The sequence below is a fragment of the Cydia strobilella genome, chromosome 16 (assembly GCF_947568885.1).
Source record: "Cydia strobilella chromosome 16, ilCydStro3.1, whole genome shotgun sequence".
In the NCBI taxonomy this organism is placed as follows: Eukaryota; Metazoa; Arthropoda; class Insecta; order Lepidoptera; family Tortricidae; genus Cydia; species Cydia strobilella.
This window is the reverse complement of record NC_086056.1, coordinates 7949355-7969403: the sequence shown is the minus strand read 5'-3', so window position 1 is coordinate 7969403 and position 20049 is coordinate 7949355. Positions and strand designations below refer to the sequence as shown.

At 41.7% G+C, this 20049-nt stretch overlaps 1 protein-coding gene across 1 annotated transcript in view; it reads right to left on the bottom strand.

The window, feature by feature from the left end:
* Positions 1-20049, bottom strand: part of LOC134748277 (DNA polymerase epsilon catalytic subunit 1) — a 64255-nt gene that overhangs the window by 7252 nt on the left and 36954 nt on the right. The window contains exons 31-39 of the mRNA XM_063683011.1: positions 19540-19736; positions 18962-19112; positions 15148-15303; positions 14630-14820; positions 14050-14194; positions 13349-13533; positions 12447-12571; positions 11417-11491; positions 10874-11046 (exon numbers count right to left, since the gene is read on the bottom strand). Of these exons, the coding sequence (XP_063539081.1) occupies positions 10874-11046; positions 11417-11491; positions 12447-12571; positions 13349-13533; positions 14050-14194; positions 14630-14820; positions 15148-15303; positions 18962-19112; positions 19540-19736 (1398 nt within the window). The remainder of the gene's footprint in view (positions 1-10873; positions 11047-11416; positions 11492-12446; positions 12572-13348; positions 13534-14049; positions 14195-14629; positions 14821-15147; positions 15304-18961; positions 19113-19539; positions 19737-20049) is intronic.

The following is a 20049-nucleotide window of genomic DNA, read 5'->3' as shown; positions in this document are numbered from 1 at the left end:
GGTACTTGTGAGAGCGTTGTACTCAAATAGCGCATCGTTTATAATAAGACAGTATGCTGTGGTGTTGGCGGGAATGTTCTCTTTAAACTCCATTTCCAATTTAATATCAATGGCTCCCGAGTTGAAGCTGTCACACTGTCTTGACGTGTCAATGACTATTAATGGAGATTGCGTCTTGTAATGAGGATAATTTACTTGAGGGCTGGTATGATCACGGTTGTAGTATGATCGTTGGAAATTGGTAAATGCATCATATAAGAGTGCATAGTTATTGGTTTTAAATTCAGCTGAAAAGGGATCGTATGGATAATACTGAGCGTTCAAATACGCCCTGCAATTGATAAGATTACAATGGTCGAATATGCTCATATCTTCGGTCTTGTTGTTCCTACGTGCCGTTTGGAAACCGACAATGAGATAGCGAGGCTTCTCCAGCTGAGTGCTAGTCTTGATGCACCAAATATGACGTTCTGAGGCAGGTAGTATGGGATATTCATACAGTTCCCACGTGCGGAACGCTATCTGAACTGGTATGCTCCTCTCGGCGTACGACATTAAGCGCAGTTTCTCTTTATCGGACACTTTTATGACTGGCATCCTCCATACAATACGAGTGATTTCAATGGTGCCATTTGGAACCGGCGGTTTCGGTACCTTATCGGGATCAACGGGTGCTAAATCTAAACAGTTTACATCTGTACTGGCGCGGTTTAATATCAACTCGTGTTTCCCATTCATTATAACCTTCTTATAATCCTCGGCGAAGCCCAAGAAATGAGATAGCGGTATAGTTAAAGTAAACTTATCATGTATCTTTTTGGCACCAACTTCCCATCCCGCTGTCTGAAGACTATGCTCCATTTCCTTGGTGTACGAGACTAGTCCCTTAATAGTGGATGTGATACCGCAGTTTTTCGCTCGATCAATCTCTACACCATTTAATTCATAACGGATGTCTTGAAATAAAAATGCAACACCATTGTTGGTCAGTAGACACCCTTTCTCCACTGTGCCTTCCACCAATATTTGACTCTGACTCGGTAGTAGGATTAGATCTTGACGGTTGATACATATGTGGATGTTATCATTATTTTTGAAAGAGTCATTATACGGAGTGTAGGGGTGAAATTCTATACTTTCTATGGAGTCATCAAATGACACCCGCTCACCAATGTCTAAGATAGATGACGAGGACATACTTTAAAACCGATACTCTGTAAAAATGTGCTGTTTTCTCTAGTCAATTTCTTTGGTTGTTGTTGTATTAGTGACGGCTGCTGCTGTCTTAGAGGAGGAGTAGTAGTAGTAGTACTTTTCACGTCGAGAGCAAGACCTCGACTGATAGTGTAGGGGTTGTAACCTGTGATTTTATTATTATTATTATGAATAATCATTTTACTTTTTACGAATATGCAAACGAAGTGAGATGTTTTCACCTCGGAAATTCACTGTATCACCAGACTCGTTTACTATGCGCACTTCAATGTTTTGCAGGTTGGCGTTACTCTTCTTGACAGGTAAATAGATAATATTAGATGGTTGTTCAATTATTTGATAACCGGGCGGGACGTCAGGTGAAAACTCATGTATTACATGCGAGGGCTTGTTGTTTACGAATGAGCCCTCCACAATATTACACTCTATTCTTATAGTGTTTGTTATGAGTATGTTGATCGATTCGTCTGACCAATGCACTGTTTTAGCTTTCAGCGTTTTTTGTGAATAACCAAAGAGTGATCCGATAGTGTTTGGTTTGTTAAAGTGAATATCCAACTTTGGTGAGTACATCATACACTTGGAGGTGTTGCTGTTTACAGAGATATCAATCAATTTTTCAGCGTCACCATTAGCCAGCTTAATCATTTCACGATTCAAGTGATTTATTATATCATTGAGCTCATACGAACCTTCTGGAATTGTAATAATTTTATCTCCATAATGAAACAGGTTATTAGTCTGATCAACATTTGGAATAGAGTTGAAAGTCTTAAAGTACACTAGCGCGCACTCATAAAAACCATCACTGTCCAATTCTAGAGCCGGTTGAAAGTCTACATTCAAAATGGACTCATTACCGTTTAGACTTATTGTGAATGAGGTTAATGATGTCATAGCGATAAGGGTGATGATGATGATAATAATGATTGTGTGTCGATGGTGGTGGTGGTGGTGGTGGTGGTGGTGGTGGTGGTAATGGTGGTTTACGGGCAACGATCTTAGTAAGAATGAAACCACACGTGTAATGCTTTTGTTATTTATTTAAAACAAACGTTTAGCGTTCTTATATAGGAATTCCAAGCATAAATGTCCACAGTTTACAGTATTAAATTTCTGTAATCGATTGTAATTATACTCTACTTGCATGTTGAGAGCAGCGGTAGAATTGTTAATATAATCAATAAACTCCCTAGGAGGTCTCAAATCACCGAAGCTGTCAAAATACAAGCAATAACCACCCTTCTTGACATAAGCACACCAATGTGTACCCTCTCCCCGTTCTGTGTCTAAATTAATAATACCAGTTTCATAGTAGTGTGGTTTCGTTGGAAGATTATCTCGCATGAAAACACCTCTAAAGTATGGGATTTTCTCTCTATGAACGCATCTTACTATATCCAGGTCGGTGAGGGCTTTACCTATTGGCGGTAAATTTAATTTCTTGTTTTTTTTTTTTTTTTTGCTGCTGCTGTTGCTGCTGCTGGTGGTGGTGGTGTGATGTAGAGTCCCATACCGCGTTTATAAGGTGCTAAATATAAACCTTTGCCAATAATCTTACTGCCGCCACCGCCGCCGCCGCCGTCGCTATTATTATTATTTTTATTCTTCTTCACCATTTCGTAGATATTTTTAGCAGCGGTGGTGACTCCACCGGCTAAAGTTCCCGCGGCTGCTAAAGCGCTCAGTAGCGGTATCAAAGGTAGGAAGCCACCACGCTTTGGTATTGGGATGATTCGCTGTTTACGTTGTTGTTTTACAATTTTCCCTTTAATGCATTGTTTTGCAGCTTTCACGCCCACTTTGAACAGTGTAGTAGTAGTAGGAGTGGTAGTTGGTTTCTTTTTTGCAATTTGTCTTTTAACCGCATCGCGGCTTGCCTTTATAACTTTCGAAATTGGAACCACACCACCACCACCACCCATTCCGCGTTTAACTTTAAATCTCATAATCTTATCTACCGCCAAAGAAGCTATTCGTTCACCTATAGAGCCGTTAGTAGCGCTCAAGCGGTGTCTAGCAGCTTCAGCCAATCGCAGATCTGCTCGATGGCGTCCCTCCAATGTTTTATCACGTGAGTAGGCAATATCATGTAATTTACAAGCTTCGTCGAGCGGGTTCACGCCCGGAACGTTGTGAGCCAATCTCTCCTTCAATCTTGTACCGGGACCACAATAATTGTAACCGGGTATGTGAGCTTCGAATGGTAGATTATTAATTAAACTATTAATAATACCACCACCACTGCTGTTGTTGTTGTGACGAGATATTGTTGCAGCTCGATGGCTCGGCGTCCGTCTTCGCTGTTTGAAATTATGATTAACACTAACCCCACCGGTGTGTGTTATCATATTAAGTATCTATAATCGACTGTGTGTGCATGCGATATGTTCTCACATATATTTTAATTACAGCATTCACAATAAAAAAAATTAAAAAAAAAAACACTCACAGATCACTCTCATTGCATCTATAATACTCGTGTCCATCTCCGTCTCCGTCTCTAGCTCCATCTCTAGCTCCGTCTCCGTCTCCGTCTCCGTCTCTAGATCTATCTCTAGCTCCGGCACCGTCTCCGTCTCCGTCTCTAGATCTATCTCTAGCTCCGGCACCGTCTCCGTCTCCGTCTCTAGCTCTATCTCTAGCTCCGGCACCGTCTCCGTCTCTAGCTCCGGCTCCCGCTTCGACTCCCACTCCGACTGCTGATGCCGCTGCTTATGTCCCTCATTTCTCGATTCTCGATGATGATTGATATCAGCAGGTGGTGGTGGTGGTGGTGGTGGTGGTGGTGGTGGTGGTGGTGGTGGTGGTTCAATCATCACCATCATGTTGAACATCTCATACAAAGATTCTTGTGATGGGGATGATGATGATGATGATGTTGACATATTTGTAAGTATATATATAAATACGCGTCCTAACGATTCAATAGATCACAATAAAATGAAACTTAAAAAACAAAACACGTCGCTTACGGTTAAAGATTGGACTACATCAGACGATTATGTCAAACTATGTAGAAATCAATCTACAACAGCAGCTTTAACTCGCGTCTTCAAACACGGATCATTGTTGGCGAACAATATTAGATGTCTCATCTGTGGACCCTCCAACTGTGGTAAGACTAATGTCCTGTTGTCTCTACTTTTAGATCCGAACGGTATAAAGTTTCATAATGTTTATCTTTATTCGAAATCATTAAACCAACCGAAATACAAGTTTCTGAGTAAAGTTTTAAAGCGAGCTGGTGACATACCGTTTCACACGTACAACGATAAGAGTCAGGTTGTCCCACCGGCGGATGCCTCAGAAGACAGCGTCATTGTGTTTGATGATGTAGCTTTGGAAGATCAAGATGCAATCCGTCAGTACTTCGCCATGGGACGTCATCGTTGGTTAGATTGTTTCTACTTATGCCAAACATATAGTAGGATACCTAAACAATTGGTACGTGATAATGCCAATCTTATATTGCTATTCAAACAGGACGAGTTGAATTTAAAACATGCCTATGATGATCACGTGAACACTGATATGAGTTGGGAAAAGTTTAAGGAAGTTTGCCGTGAGTGTTGGGAGAAAAAGTACACTTTTTTAACAATCGACAAGGAGAGAGACATTAATAAGGGTAGATATCGTAAAGGATTTGACGTTTTCATTATTGTATAAAGTTAAGTACCATCTGCGGTTTATTATCAGTTTTATGTTGTCAGCTACTGAGGAACAACCTCTTTTTTTTATTATTATTACTATTATTTACATACCTATCAACATAGTACAATAACAACAACAACAACAACAACAGCAGCAACAACAGCACATGCACTAAATAGAAAATATGTTTGGTAATAAAAAGTTGAAACGGAAACTCGTAGATTCCATTGAGAGTGTAAAGAAAAAAGTAAAGGCATTGCGAGCAGATAAGTCATCTCTCGACACATCACTGGCACAAACCTTTGAACCAATTACAAAACCGCTCAATGTTTTAATGACTAAAGCGTTAGAATCTAAAGGAGACAATGAGAATGCTAAACCAGCGGTATTCATGAATAACTCTCCTCCCCCTAGTCCTCCCTTGATCAAAATTAAAAAAAATAAAAATAACACCTCTACACCATTACCAACGTCACAATCGCGTAAAAGGAAATATTGGACTAAAACAGAAGAAGAAGAACCCCATAGTAAACAGATTAAGCGGAATGAAAATCTTCAAACAAAAATACAACAGTTGGATTATGATGATGATGACGATGATGATGATGATGATGATAATGACGAGGAAACTATGAAGTCGGCTCTTGGGAGTAATGATGATGATGATGATGATGATGATGATGAGATTAATCATAGCAGTGTATTAAATCAAAGCGATTATCAAAAATATCTCAAACACTTTTCTAAAACATTGAAAATACCATTCGGTGTTTATCTCGAAGGAAACAAAATGTATATTGGAGATAGTCAAATTAAAATAATCAATGATTCGATACATATCAAAGATTCAACCTTTAAACTGACGCCTGGTCTAAGTGAACTCATCTTTCAAAAAATACCAAACAGGGATATCATTTCGAAAGACGATGTAAAGGATTATAATGAGATTTTAGACATCACAAACGCTCACCGTAGAGGATTCACACCAAGCGGTCAACTGAGCGGTGATAAAAGTTTAAAGTATAAACTTTTCATTAAACATTCGCAAGAATCTAAGCGACACAAAGAAGGTGGATGTTTGAACCCTCGTAGAAGAGATACATTGACTACTAAAACGTTTTATCCAAAAACTGATTATGTCTATTGGGATGATCCGAACGAACTGGTTAGCCGTTTACAGCTTTTGATTGCATCACAGAGTGCCGGTAACACCTCCCACGCTAACGAGATAAATGCAATAGTTGAGGAACTGACTGAGGGTGGTATAATATTAAAGTAAGAAACAATATCCGGGGGAAACAGACCCTCTTATTGTCCCGTTAGGAAACCTGTTCATCGGATCGGTTATCTGATTTAAGTACATCAGTTATCTGTTCATATAGATTAGGTACTCTATCTGATCTGTATAAATGCGTTGACGGTTTCCTCCATTATTCACTTACACAATGCCTCTTAACAAGTTTGGACAACACTTGGGCAGCAGCAGCAGCAGCAGCAGCAGTGCAACTCGCGACAAATTTAAAGTGGAAAAGGATTTAGTAATTTTTGAAAACAGACGGTTGGGTGGAGTCCAAAAAGCAATATATAAAACGGATGCTATTAACAAAGCTCAGTTTGATGAACAAATAATACTATTACTTGGAAAGATAAAGGGCCACAGCGCTGATATAAGAGATTTACGAGCAAAGCTTGAAAAGTTATCAGCTAGAATTTCTACACCTGCAAAACCAACGTCATCATCATCATCATCATCATCATCAACCATACCAACAAAACTTATTACGCCTAAAAAGGATGAGTAAAGCTCAAGTTGTGAATGAGATACACAAGTATGCGAGAAAAACATTTCCACGTCGCCGTTTCATTCAGAGAGGGCTCGATGATACATGGCAGATTGACTTGATTGATATGCAAAAGTACTCGAAATCTAATAACAACTACAAATACATTTTAGTGTGTATTGATACCTTCTCAAAATATGCTTGGTTGCAACCGCTTAAATCCAAGAGCGCTGAAGATGTTACAAAGGCAATGCGTAAAATTTTAAGTGGAAATGAGAGAAATCCTAAAAATATTCAATCCGATGATGGAAAAGAATTTTTCAATGTCAAGTTTCAATCGCTTATGACGCATTATAATATTAATCACTACTCTACATTTAGCGTTATGAAAGCTTCCATAGTGGAGAGACTAATTAGAACCTTAAAACATTGGATTTGGAAACAGTTTAGCTTGAATGGTTCGTACAAATGGATACAACTGATAAAGGACGTCGAACATTTTTACAATAATAAACCGCATCGCACTATCAGCATGGCGCCAGCAAGCGTGAATAAAAATAACTCTTATCAGTTGTTACATAACGCGTACAATAACATTAAAATAAAACCAAAGGCCAAGTTTAAGGTCAATGACTCCGTGAGAATTAGTAAATATAAATCAACTTTCGCTAAAGGCTACACCGGTAACTGGACTACGGAAATATTTAAAGTAATCAAAGTGCAAAATACTAACCCAGTGACGTATTTACTTAAAGACGCTCATAGTCAACCTATTTCTGGATGTTTTTATGAGCAAGAATTGCAAAAAACTAAACATAGCGATATTTATCTAGTGGAAAAAGTTTTGAAACGACGTGGGAATAGAGTGTATGTAAAATGGCTTGGATTAAATGAAAAAAGTTGGATAGCTAAAGATAATATTGTTTAACTATTTTTTTTTTTTTTTTTTTTTTAATTAATAAACTCACATGATGGGAATTAATTTGGTTTTATTCATTAAAACATCCCTTTTTTATTCTGTAAATATAAGATTTATTATATAAGAGACAAGAGAGAATACATAAATGATTACAATTACAAAGGTACACTCGCAAAGGCAGCATCAGCAATTATCTAGAATGTTAATCAACATCATCAAGATCATCATCATCATCATCATCACCATCGGGTGATGCTATAATGTGTGGTCCAATCACACAAAATATCACATTGAGTAAACAATTCAACGATTTCATATTATACACCACGCGCGAAAACAGTTCCGCTTCTACGCAACTCAATAACAGAATCCAATCTTTATAATTTATATTCGGATCTCCCACCATCCCTCCCAATGCCTCATTTATATCATCCCACATAACGGATATCAGGTAAACGTGAGTATCATCATGGTATCCATCAATATATAGCCGCTTCAATAATCTCGATACATCTGATGCAAAAGTACTGAACGGCATCCGTAGGCGCCATCTGCATATCACCATATTTTTACGGAATGCATGTAACCATTTTTCTTTATTCTTTTGTTCGTATGATCTCTTCTGTAAGGGGGTATCGCTCTCATAAGCAGGTTCATTACAGTAGAGCGGGTACATTTCGGGCGGGGGAACATTTTCCCGGTTCTCGACATTTTCTTGCGGAGGTGCTGGTGCTGCTGCTGCTGCTGCTGATGTTGATGCTGCCGATTGTGGATGTTGCTGCTGCTGCTGCTGCTCTGGAGAGATGTGACTCTGAGAGCTACGTTCGTTGCCGGTGGCACCCACGTTAACTGTTGGAAGGGGAAAATAAAATATTATTATTTTTATTATATTTTGCTATACCTACTTTCCAAAAAAAACTCTTCATTTAAAACTGAAAATACTCTTAAAATGTTGACATAGAACAAGGTTAAAAAGTAGGTAAACAGACATTTTAATGTTTTCTTTTTTTTCTGTTTAAGGTTCATACTATTAAAAAAAAAAATTATATATAAAGAAACAAAAATCTTACATATAAGATAATAAGATGATGATGATGGCGAGGAATCCATTTTCTATATTAATATGATTATGTTAACTCGAGCAATCTGAAAAAAAATAAAAAAATAAAGGACAAATTACTTACAAATTAATTCTCACTGCAAAACTCGATCAACCATGTCTTATTTTTAGGACCCATGCACACTACTGACATATACCCCTTCTTCAACTCTTGGATGGCATCATCCTGTAAGTCGTTGAACCTACAAGGTAGAGTTAAATGCCCTGATTCTAACACCACTATTGTCTGCATTTTCTTGGCGTCAAAATGCGATGATTTTTTGTAACAATCTAACACACGGTAGGGTTGTTTTACCACCAAATTTTGGGGTTTAATCCAAGTCGTGATATCACTGCCGCGTTCGTTCAAAAGATTTAAATAATTATTAGACATAATTAAAGAAGAAGTTAATTTTTATGTGCTCACCAATGTGTCAGTAGGGGTATAACCAATTGAATGTGTTTTTACTATGAGCGAATGTGCTTTATATAGTAAAAAATGATGGGAACCAGGATATATGCGGTTTAAGACCGGAAACCCTCCTCAAGTGTAAGATAAAGAGCTGTTATCGAAACATATGCGGTCTACAATTCTATCAAAAATATTAATATAACATTTTAAGTAGAAACAAAATATGATTAATGTACCTTGGTGTGAATTTCATTATTCTCTTCGTGCAGCAGGTTTAGATGGTAGGCGATCTTTACAGTAGAGATCTGCATTAGGATCCGATGTTAAAATAGACATTTCTTCATCAGCCCACCTTCGCATGTGCTCTAACATATACTCATACTGCCGACAGTCTTCACTTAATACTATAGGCTTGCTTGTGGTTGCGGCCGTTGTTGTTGTTGTTGTTGTTGTAGGCGATGACTTAGGTCTTGTCGGGGTTTTATTGTTAGTGCTGGCTGTGGTAGCAGCCATTAGTTTAGGCGTGGTAACGCTTAAAAAAGTGCTTGAACCCGTTTTCTTTTTCATTACTCGAACAGTCATCTCTATTCCATCACCATCTTGAATTACTTGATAGTATTCGTTTTCTGTCCATGATTGTTTAACGCTAGTTTCACGTCTTACTCGTCTCTTATGTGCAATAGAAGATGAAGTATTCTCTATCGGCTCTTTTATAACCTCCATTTTAAATATTATCATATTACCATCATTACATAATGGTATGTCTACAATTTGATTATGTCGCACAATTTTTGACTCGGTTTTTGATGTAATTGTTGTTCCCCTTTCTCCCATAAAAAACTTTACATACCATTCAAACGAAGCCGCATTGGAAGATGTATTTTCTTCGAACACAATAGCCCTTTTGATATTCCACGCGCCCGCAGCACATGATGGGAAGTAAAAATCTTCCTTGTACGGTGATAAAGTAACATTTCTATCGTGATTATCATATACTGCATGTAATTGCAGCATAACGGTTACGTGTAAAAAATTGGAAATGAACATTATGTAATCCGTATTGTATTGAAATAGTGCATCTCTTCAGAGCTCCTAATTCAAACTGAGCTTTGGTTATTTTATTAAAACCTAGATCAAATTGCATATAACAGTCATAAACCTTGATCTACCGGATACACCCACATTTAACTGTAATGCAGTAGATGCAGTAAACAATTTAGATGGGTATTGATGGTTTTTACGAATAACATTACCGAGTCTACCATTTCACACATCAAACAGCAACAATGTAGTCCAGGAACTGATAAGAGAATAGGCCAAAAAATCATTCCCACGCTTTATTTCATTAAAACAACTATTTATTTAAGTAACCATTATTTACTACACCGCAAAGATAAAATAATATCGAAACATGAACTGATATGAGCAACCGCAGGAGTGCCTGCAAAACATTTATACCTATAATGGTCCAAACCCCGTATAAAACATTTATACCTACTGTTATAAAAATGAACACCCATTTAAATTGGCGCTTAGGTCGTTTAGAACCATATTAGTATGGGTACGCCGCTAAAAACGACTTAAGCGACAGTGGTCCAGACTCCTTAAAAATACACTACTGACGCTACTATCTCACTAAAGGATTCAGAAAAGGGTGATGGATGGACAGCATGAAACTCGATAATGAAGCTCACGTAGTATTTACAAGTGCGCCAATACATGGAGAAAAGTGTTCGTAAACGCCTCACACATAAGGCAAAGTCTGTGAAAGATAGTCCACGTTTAGAACTCACTGGAAGAGTTTCTGCGCGATCTCGCCGGCCAGCAGGTTGGCGAGGCCGGCGGGCTCGGCGGCGGCGGCGGCGGCGGCGGCGCCCACGAAGCCGCCGACGGCCGCCGCGAACGGCTCGCGCACGCCGCGCGGCAGGAACAGCGCCAGGTTCCACTTCATCACGATCATGCCCTCCTGATGCACAGAATACCACTTTATTATACCTTTGGAACGTAAGCGAAACTTCACATACATATTGTAAGGCCGGAAGTGGAGCGATCGTTCATAAAAGGTCCAGAGAGGTTACTATCCTCAGCTATGAAACAGATGGGTAAGTAGACCCTTTTGGTGATTACAAAAAAGTTATACACATTAATTATAATTAAAGAAATTAATTCAGAGAATGATGTTTAAATTCGTTTGTTATGGTATAAATAGCAAACTTTGTTATAGAATAAAATTTCGCTGACCCCCTTGGGTGATTCTAACTAAAATGTTAAATATGTTCCATAGTCATTACACCTGCAATTAATCAATCGTATCATTGCCTCTCTAGACTACATACCTCATCTTCTGCATTCTCTTCCGCTGGCGGCAGCTGCGATGAACCAACTTCAACGAGACCCTCTGGTAATTTACCCTGGCAAGTAAAAGAAAAAGAAATGATTTATTTATACTTTATCCAATACAACAAGGCATTTAGGGTGCTATTGCGGCTACCACGATACTGCAGCGCGTCGGCCATGTTTGCTGAGGCGCGCACAGATAGCTTCGACGCTAACTGACGCAAGAAATTAGTAAACGGCCTCGCTTCTAAGCAGGGTTCGTGGGAGCTGCAATTTGGCATGGATGCATTAGGCTACGCGCGCACTGCGGATTTCTGCCGTCCGTTTTTTTTCCGCAAAATCTGTGAAGTATGCAACCTCCTTGAGGTGCGCGCACTGCAGAAAATAATCTGTATGCGGATTAAAATCTGTGGTTTGCTGCAGATTGGTTGCGGTGCGGCGCTGCACGAATTTTCTGCATCTTATGGACTATTGAATAAATCCGCGCACTGCGGAATAAAATCCGTGCGGACACCAGCGCGCAGCCATCCAGTGACGGAGTTGTTCTCGCGGCACGGTGCTGCGCGGTCATGTCGTCGCCTAGCGCGTCTCCGAATTTTCAACGTCGGTTCTTAACTTGAGTTGGGACTAGAATGGCAAAACGTGCGGATATGTCACCGCTGTGTGCGTACTGGACACACACGGTTTTTTTCCTTTGCGTTTTTAAAAACGCACCGCAACTCGCCGCACCGCAGTGCGCGCGTAGCCTAAATCATGCATAGCGACACAACGGTAAGCTTGATTGTCCTTTGATGTGAAAACTTAGCCATATGACCAAATCTATATTTATTATTAAGTATTGACGTAGGCTAAGACGAACTGACCCATTGTTGTCTTAAATAAATATGTATAAATTAATTAATAATTTAGTTTTTAGTCTAAAACTAATAACAGAACTAGACTCACAGGAACATACATAATTGGCCTTATCTGGTTGCTATAAGATTTGACGTGAATGGTATTCTAGTAGAGTATTATATGGTGAGATACCTGCACGCCGGCATGGTTGGCGGGGTCCAGCCACAGCAGGTAGCTCCAGCACTGCTTGTAGCGGATGTCCACGCCGTGGAACAGCTCCTTGTTCCGGATGCTCTGCACCACGAATTCTACGTAACCTAGAGGAAAACATCAAAACATCAAACATTTATTCAGCAAATAGGCCACAGGGGACTTTTACATGTCAATTTTTACAAACAACAAAATTAATCCAAAATTCCAAAAAACAATTACATAAATATAAAGAAGGAAGGAAGATTTTAAATTAAACTTTATTGCACACAACAATAAATTCAACTATAGGGCTAAACAGAGACAGGTACAATAGAACGGTAATGTGTTTCCACATACCAAAGGTATTCAAAAGGCCTTGACCTCGAGTTGACGAATCGCGATGACTCTATAGGACATGACGCTGAACATAGCGTAAAGTGTCAACTGAAAGCCAAATTCTAAGAGAAAGTAAAGGGGATCCAACATATGTGTTATGTATAATGCCAGTTGCGGAAAGAAAAACCTAAGCCCTCCTACGTGTACACGTTCAACGCAGCTGGCCAACTTTATTGTCACGCGTGCAATAGAACATTTAAGAACAAGTTCGGCCTGGCCAGCCACATTAGGGCTCACGCTAGACAACGTCCATAATGTTTATTTGGGGTCGCCGTCATCGAAAACGATGAGGAGGACTATATATATATATATATATATATATACTGTATATATATATATATATATATATGTATAATATTGTCTGACGACCTTTTGTACCATAATTCATGCAAAATAAAGTTATTTGTATAGCGTTGTATAGCGATCCTGCCATTAGATGTTATGGAATCTTTAGCAAAGGGATAAAACAACTAGAGATCACGAAATATGTAACTTTCTGGACTTACCTATGCCATCCATAACAGATTTCTTCTTAGTGCATAGCAGTATCTTGTTGAAGTCCGCGTACACTATAACAGACCCTAATCGCTTGAACTCTGCTACCAACATAAGGAACAGTTTCTTCATCAGCCCGTATAGCGTGCGTCGTAATGCTGGGTCGTAGAGAAGCGACGTCGGGGTTTTTAACCATCTGTAATAGTTATTAGTGATATGGTATGTGGTGTGGAAAGTAAGCAACTCCCAAATAAGTATAAATCATATTTTTCAACACTTTATAGTAAGGTCAGCACTTTACAGTCAGCAAAATCATTAGTTTAGCACATCTGCATACATATTTGTATGCAGAGATTATAAGAAAGAGAGAGTTTTATATATCCTTATTTTGTAGTTTCATTGCGGTTGGCTACCTACTCCTAAGAGTCCTAAGTTATTAACGTACACTACGGCTCATAACTATTTAGGCACTCGTAATTTTTCCCTACAATTGTATACAAAATAGACTTTCAGAATTATACCGCTAAGTCGCAGTCGGGTAACAGTTTTTTGTGCAGTTTACATTTTTAATTTACCAGACATATCGAGCTTCAAAATGATGTGCAGAATATTCGTGTACAAAAATCCATACATCGTTTTCCAGTACAAAATCGTTTTATTGTGTATGAACTAGTACATAAGAGTTTTTTAAATCGAATCGAGAAAAACAAACCTGTAGAAGTGTGTAATCTGGTAGTCAGCGAACACGTTTTTATACACCGTGACGTCCCTAAGCCAGGATGCTATCATCGTTCGTAGTACTCGGAAGGCGGCGCTACATTGTGCCGTTTCGTCGTAGGCTACCGAGGCGTTCAGGCCTGTGAATAAAGGCTGTGAGTAAAGGATGGCGAACAAGGGTAGAAGCTCGAAGCAGATGTTTATCGCTAGTGATAGACACAACTTTGCTGACCAACCTTTTGAAGCATTGCAAAGGTATTAAGTGTGAACGAAATGGCACGGCGTAAAATTTTACGTGCAATGAGATAGACCTTGAAAATGTAAAAATTTGTATACAATTTTAAGAATAAGTGAAACAGTATATATTAACTAACTAGTATACATTTAATTAAAATCTCACCCACAGGATCGTTAGGCCGTGGCTACACTGGTGCCCTCCTGCTGTAGAATATGGTGCGCCTGCAGTAACGCGCACACACACAGCGCGTAGCTCTTTCCACGCACACAGTCGTAGACACCTAACGCGTCGTGTTGTGTATACATATATGTATAGGTAATACATTAAATAAACTAACCCATAGGATCGTTAGGCTGTGTCCGACTGAAGGCCGTGGCTACACTGGTGCCCTCCTGCTGTAGAATATGGTGCGCCTGCAGTAACGCACACACACACAGCGCGTCGCTCTCCAGCTCCACGCAAACGGAGTCGTATGCACCCGACGCGTTGTGTGTGCAGCCGGACATCTCTTCCACTTCGCTTACTAGTCTGCAAAAGATAGACAAGAAGTGGGTAAAATTCTCACCAAGAATATTCCTTCTGTCGGTGCTAAAACGTTCCTGTCGGCCTTGACTGAAATATAAACCTCGGGCTCTCATACTCAATGGCGGCTCAAGGTTATTTTCAGGTCGTCTGAGCCCCTCCACTCGCGCCCCTTTTGGAGTAATTTCAGTACCCATTCCACCGCGATGGTGTGACGCATCCGCACCGCTTTAGGGCCGGCCATGCTTTCACTAGTTTTTTAGATAAAAGTTCAAGGGTGGAGAGACGTTACGTTAAGGAGATAATGGAAGGTTCAATTGAACTGTATGTAACCTGTTGTCGTCGGTCTCGCGGCCCCCCAGGTCGGGCCGCTCCAGGTTGGAGGCCCACAGCACGAAGTTGTGCTTGATGAGGTGCCGCGCGTAGAACAGGTCCGCGCCGAACAGCGTCGGGTCCGAGGGCAGGTTGCCTAGTGGCACGTGGAAGTATCTGCGAGACAATTCGGATATCAGAAAGCAGAAATTCTGGGGAACTGAATATTTATTCGAAAAATGTATACGAATGTAAACGAATACTTTGTGACTGGTTACATAAACTAGACTACAGTAGGACTGAAAATTTGATTCATAAATAATATATAAATAAGTAAATGAATAATATTAAAAGTAGGATCTTAATTCATGCAAATTAAGGATAAAACCTCTATCACCTAATAATAGTATTGGAATATTGAATTTTAATAACCCAACTACCTACTAAAATGAGCACACACACACACACACGCACACACACTCTTAACTTGTAATCTTGTTCTTTAGTTCTTATGATACTCAATGTAACATAGTTTAATATTACAATGTTCTAATTAAGTAGTTACCAATTTTATTGGAAGAGCGAGGCTTTCTGATACAGGTGTACACTACACCTACTAGAAGGTCTCAACACCCTGTATTATGTATTACTTTAGATTGATTGAAATAAACAATTTATTATTATTATATTATTATTCTCTTTATTTATTCTTTTTCTTATGTTAGGTTTTTTATAATATGCATATAAAAGTAAAATATAAAAACACTTACAAAACAATACAAAATACATATAAACAAATTATAAAAAACCTAACCTAGGGTGCCGCCAGCAGCGGGGCAGGGCCCAAGCTGCCGGTGGTCAGGGCCGCAGAGAGAGGAACCGGCGGACTATCCGCGCCGTGTCCAAGATCACCGCCTTCTGCATCTGACCCTTGATCCAACCACCTAGCGAGAGTCTCTCAAGGTGTTGGTCGAGACTCTTCGCTATGAGACCGTTCGCTGAAACGACTATCGGGACAATGATCGTCGAATCAACATCCCACATGGCGGTTATCTCGTGAGCCAAGTCTAGGTACTTACTGGACTTGTCCTTCTCGGCTTTCACGAGATTCTCATCATGGGGGATGGTGATGTCGACGAGCACGGCCCGGCGCTGCGATCGATCTATTATCACAATGTCAGGCTTATTGGCTACAATAGTCCTGTCAGTGATGATAGATCGATCCCAATAGAGCGTGGCACGACCATTCTCGAGAACTGGCACAGGTAAATACTTGTAGTACGGTACTTCGCAGTCCACAAGGCCGTATAGAAGAGCAAGCTGCTGGTGAATAATCCTGGCTACGAGATTATGTCTGTGCAAGTACTCGCCGTTAGCAAGATGAGAACAACCGGAAATGATATGCCTGAGTGACTCTCCGGGACGGCGGCATGCCCGACAAATGTCGACCGTACCGTCCTTCAGGATATATTTCCGATAGTTGTTCGTCATCATAACTTCGTCCGCAATTGCACAGGCAAAACCCTCGGTTTCTCCGAAGAGGTCCCCGAATCGTAAACAGTTCACCGACGCGAGCAGGTCTACATCGGGTCCCGTGAGGGCCTTGTAGAACCGCCCATGTAGCACCTTACTCTCCCATACCGCCTTGCGGCCCACAGCACTTTGTACCACAGGTTTGTGCCAGTTCTCGTTTGCCAAGGAGAGCGGCGTGAAGTTCCTGTCCACTGCCACCACATCACGATGCATCCCACACTCGTTGTTAAGGAAATAATTCCTGAGATTGCACACCTCGCGGTTGTGGAGATCTTTGGCGTTAAGGAAGCCTCGACCTCCACACTTCCGTGAGATGTACAATCTCATAACTGACGAGCGTGGGTGTAGCATACGGTGTGTGGTGAGTAGTAGACGGACCCTCCGATCCAGGGCGTCCAGCTCGGTCTGAGTCCACCTTAGTATGCCAAAGGAGTATATGAGTATGGGCATTACCCAGGCGTTGAAGGCGCGCACTTTATTGCCTCCTGACAAAAGACTGTTAAGGACTTTTGTGAGCCGACTGAAAAAGCGCTCCTTCACCGACCGTCTAATACCCTCGCCCTCAATACCCAACGACTGTGACATACCAAGGTATTTATAGGTTTCTGATTCAGAGATAGATCTGAAAGACATTGTCTCAGAAAGTTGTAAATTTGTTGAATTTACAACCTCCCCCAGCTGTACATGCATAACCGCACACTTATCGACACCAAACTCCATTCTGATGGCGGTACTGAAAACTTCTGTGGTTTTCAATAGCACCATCAAGTCTTGGTTATTTGGCGCAAATAGCTTGAGGTCATCCATGTACAGAAGGTGAGAAATGACTTCACCCTCTCTCCGAAGCTGGCAACCTAACCCTGAATCCTTCAGCAGGGTGCTGAGGGGATTCAGAGCTAGGCAGAACCACAGGGGACTCAGACTGTCACCCTGAAATATTCCTCGCTCGATCCTTATAAAGTCCTGCGGGCCAGGGCGGTCATCTCCACCTCCTGGTTGACGAAGGACTGTGGTCCACTGCCTCATACACGCACTTAGGAAGGATATTAAAGCTGCATCAAGTTTATACAGCTCCAATACCCTTCTCAGCCATGAGTGAGGCACCGAATCATAGGCCTTCAGTCAATCCAGGCGGCCGAGAGGGCCCCCCTGTTCCGCCGAACTTGCTGGCATATGGTCATGTCTATGAGGAGGAGCTCTTTAGTACCACGGGACCCAACCCTACATCCATTTTGAGCGGAGGCCAAAATGTTGTTAGCGACAATGTGCGCGTTAATTTTTGCTCTCAAAATGGATGTAAGGAGCTTGTAAAGTGTAGGCAAGCACGTGATGGGTCTGTAGTTCTTTGCTTCCGTGGTACTACCGGACTTGTGGAGCAGGAAGGTTACACCAGTTGTTAGGGAAGGTGGGAGGGAACCGAGCTCTAGGGCTTGTTGGAACTGCGTTGCCAACCGTGCGTGCGAGCATCGAAACCATTTTAGCCAGAAGTTGTGCAATCCGTCCGGTCCAGGACTTTTCCAGTTCTGGGTCGTACGGATGGCACAACTTACGTCATCGGGGCTGATGGTGATAGCCCCCATAGGTTCGATGTTTTCGCTCTCACGTTCGACAACGTCTATCCAACCGCCCTCCGTGTGTTCTACAGGCACTGACCAGATGCTACGCCAGAAATCAGTCATGGCAGTAGCATCCGGTAGCCGCACGTCGGACACACGAGAGTCGGCTTCCTCCCACCTTCGGTACACCTTCCTTTGGTCACTTTGAAAAAGACGATTCTGCTGGAATCGATCCACACGCTTTCTGTAGCGGCGAATACGGTTTGCCCATGCATAGACTTTCTGCTTTAGAAAGTCGATGCGCTCTGTGACATTGGCCATGTAGTCGCGGGGCCTGACATCCGTCCCCGCGAACGCCTGGTTCACAAAGCGCATTACTCGTGGGCGGTTGTTGCCCCCCCTAAAACAGATCAGCTTTGCAATGAGAGTCCTAAACGAGCTGATACGTCGCTCGATCCGCGCTTGCCATGCATTATTATTAATAATAAAGGTGACTAAACGTTCTGCGCCTTTCCAAATCTAATATAAAACTAACGGATTAGCGGATTACGACATTAGGATTTTAATAACATTTGTTTGTTAGTTATGGTTAAGCCTGTAAAGAACGTCCTGTTCCTCTAGCGTGACATTTTACGCTAGCATCTGCGCGTTCTTCCCCGTTCGTCTCCGTGGAAGTACGAGTAGTGCCAAGAGTTAACTTACACAGTATGACAATCAATGAAACAGGATGATTAATAAGTGATGACCTGCACTGCTCCGCGGTGAGGGTGAGCACGGACTCCAGGTTGAGGTAGTGGCGCACGATGGTGCGCGCGCCCACGCGCTGCCACTCGAGTGTGTTGTACAGTGTCTCCACGTCGCGCACGTGCAGCGGAACCAGGGGGAACTCCGATAGACCTGTTTTATTAAATTTCTTTAATTGTGATGTTTCTACGTCATTTCTGTGGCAAGAGGAGTCATTCTTCGCATCATTATACTTTTAATTTTTAATTTCGGTCGATACCCGTGCACTACCTATAATATCAGCAGTTGAAAAACGACCGGAGCTGTGCTTGGCGACGCTGAACGAAGCGTTGAAAGTGGCGCGCGTTTGAACAAAGACCCAGGCGTGGGCCTAGGACCCGCGGTACCGCTGAGGCCAACAGTGCCGGCGGTGAAGAGTCTGTAAAGATACTAGCGTGGGCCCGGGGTGTCCCTCGCGATATTGCTGCAGCGCCTCCTATTCTTCGGTATACTGCGCGAGGCTGTCTCCACAGCTCACAGGTCAAGTCAGTGCTCGGGACGGCGCTCTCCTGTGTGAGTTTAACCCGAAACCCAGGCTTACCAGGTACTAAGGCGAGCAGTGCCGGCACGCTATGAAGAGTCTGTAAAGCTAGTAGCGTGGGCCCAGAGTGTTCCTCGCGGTAACGCTGCAGCGCCCGTCCTAATCTTCGGTACACTGCGCGAGGCTCCGTCTCCACAGCCACCTCCCAGGTCAGATCGGTGTTCGGGAGGGTACTCTCGTCTGTGCCCAGATTGATTCTGCGGAAATGATTATATTGTGATGTGTATTGTGATGTAGAGTAAGGCCGCTTCCCCACTTGGCGGCGCGGTAGCGGTGCAGTACGCAGTATTTCTTCCTGATTGACTGAGTCGCGGTCGCGCCAATCAGGACGAAATACTGCGTACTGCACCGCTACCGCGCCGCCAAGTGGGGAAGCGGCCTTAGCGTGGGTAATGGCACGCCTCGTAATAGGCTATTTGACTAATTTTTGAAAATGGTTTTAATTTATTGTTCATGACTTAATAATTACACTACATTGATATTTCCGTGAAATTTCCTGTATTAAATATG